This window comes from Argentina silus (assembly GCF_951799395.1).
Source record: "Argentina silus genome assembly, contig: scaffold_1032, whole genome shotgun sequence".
In the NCBI taxonomy this organism is placed as follows: Eukaryota; Metazoa; Chordata; class Actinopteri; order Argentiniformes; family Argentinidae; genus Argentina; species Argentina silus.
The window spans coordinates 1-2,000 of record NW_028153180.1 but is presented as its reverse complement, the minus strand read 5'-3'; the positions used below and the strand labels follow the sequence as shown (position 1 = coordinate 2,000).

Sequence of the window (2,000 nt, the reverse complement as noted above, 5' to 3'; positions counted from 1 at the left end):
CTTCTGATGGTCGTGGGCAGGGGCTTCTGGATGAAAACAAAACAACAACAATCACACACACACACACACACACACACACACACACACACACACACACACACACATACATTCATACAGTATACACACACACACACACACCTACCTGTGTACTCGTTGTGTCTGAGCAGCTCAGTCTGCATGGCCTGTCCGGCCCTCTCTGCCAGGCTGATGGGAGAGGGGCAGAGGGGGTCTCCTGAGTGGCACAGCACCCTGGCACCAGAACACAGCAGGGACAGGGTCTCCAGAATGTTATCACCACACACCACCTCACACAGCCTCTGGAGACACACACACACACACACACACACACCACACACACACACCACACACCACACACCACACACACACACACACACACACACACACAGTTAATTGACCTTTTACAGGGGATCCCAGAGACTTTAATCTTCTTCTTCAGGAGAGACATGTCTCATTTGATGTGTCATATCTCATTTGTGTTTGTATTGTCATAATAGTAATAATAATAATGATAATACTAATACTAACAGTAATAATGATAATAATAATAACAATAATACTAATATTTATTATTATCATAATGATAACAATAATAACGATAACATTATTATTATGATAACAATAATAATAATAATAACAATAATAATAATAATAATGTCTTGGTGTGATGGACAGACCTGGTTGAGGAGTTTCTGGCTGGAGGCCAGTGGGTGGGCGCGTCTGTAGCGCCCCCTGGTGTATTTGGACCGTATGAACTCTCCCCTCTGCTCCACGCTGGCGTCTGATAGGATCTGCTCCACCGCCGGGACGTTCTGACCCCACACGTCATTGGCTGCCTTGTTACCATAGTGAACAAACAGCTGTGGAGAGAGGAGAGAGTCATCCAACATCCTTTCTTCTGATTGGCTAGGAGGGTGTTTGGAACCCGAGCCTGACCCCAGGACACAACAACATGTTTACTTCATACCAGGGGAGGCTGGAGGAGGTAGTAATCGGAGGACATGCATGACAATGAGCCCATCCTCCGATTTCTACCTGCTGCAGCCTCCCCTGGTCCATACATATGAGTCAGCCTCACCTGGATGAGAGGCTCAGTCCACACCTTACTGTCCAGCGTCAGACTCCTCACCTTGGAGCTGTTGATGCCCAGCGAGCGATGCAGACCTGAAGGTCAGACTGATGTTTTAATATGAGCAGATTGAAGCCGAATGAAAGTCCCACTGCGGTCATCATAAAGGTGCACTGCAAACCCTGACCTGTACAGAAGCCCCTCCCCCTCACCTGTACAGAAGCCCCTCCCCCTCACCTGTACAGAAGCCCCTTACCTGTGCAGAAGCCCCTCCCCCTCACCTGTACAGAAGCCCCTCCCCCTCACCTGTACAGAAGCCCCTTACCTGTGCAGAAGCCCCTTCCCCTCACCTGTACAGAAGCCCCTCCCCCTCACCTGCGCAGGCCTCACAGATGACCACCAGCAGGTTGACCGACGCCCACTCTGGGTTGGCGCTGCCACAGTCAGCACACACCTTGTTCCAGGGACTGGCCCAAAGGCGCAGCGCCACCTGGCTGCAGGACAGGGCACTGCGGATCACCTGATTCAGGCTGCCCAGCCACACCCCCAGGTCACGAGTAGAGTCTACTGAGAAACTAGGAGGGAAGACAGAGAGAGAGAGAGAGAGAGAGAGAGAGAGAGAGACAGAGACAGAGAGAGAGGAGAGAGAGAGAGAGAGAGAGAGAGAGGGTGAGAGAGAGACAGAGACAGAGAGAGACAGAGAGAGAGAGGTTATTGTAACTATTTTTTGAGAATTAATGTATCATTCTGTCATTATTGAATATGTATGTGTGCTTTGGCAATGTAAGATGTTTGAATTTAATTGACAGACAGACAGACAGGCAGGCAGGCAGGCAGACAGACAGACAGGCAGGCAGGTAGGCAGGCAGACAGACAGACAGAGACAGACAGGTAGGCAGACAGACAGACAGGC

At 50.0% G+C, this 2,000-nt stretch overlaps 1 protein-coding gene across 1 annotated transcript; it reads right to left on the bottom strand.

Annotated features, from left to right (window-relative positions):
• Positions 1–6: 6 nt before the first annotated feature.
• Positions 7–1,662, bottom strand: LOC310824391 (arf-GAP with Rho-GAP domain, ANK repeat and PH domain-containing protein 1-like; the record flags this gene model as incomplete). The annotated part of the gene is made up of 5 exons (XM_083697644.1): positions 7–26; positions 143–317; positions 696–878; positions 1,097–1,182; positions 1,463–1,662. Coding segments are annotated over 5 exons (664 nt in total), but the record flags the coding sequence as incomplete, so codon positions are not given.
• Between the last annotated feature and the right edge of the window lie 338 nt (positions 1,663–2,000).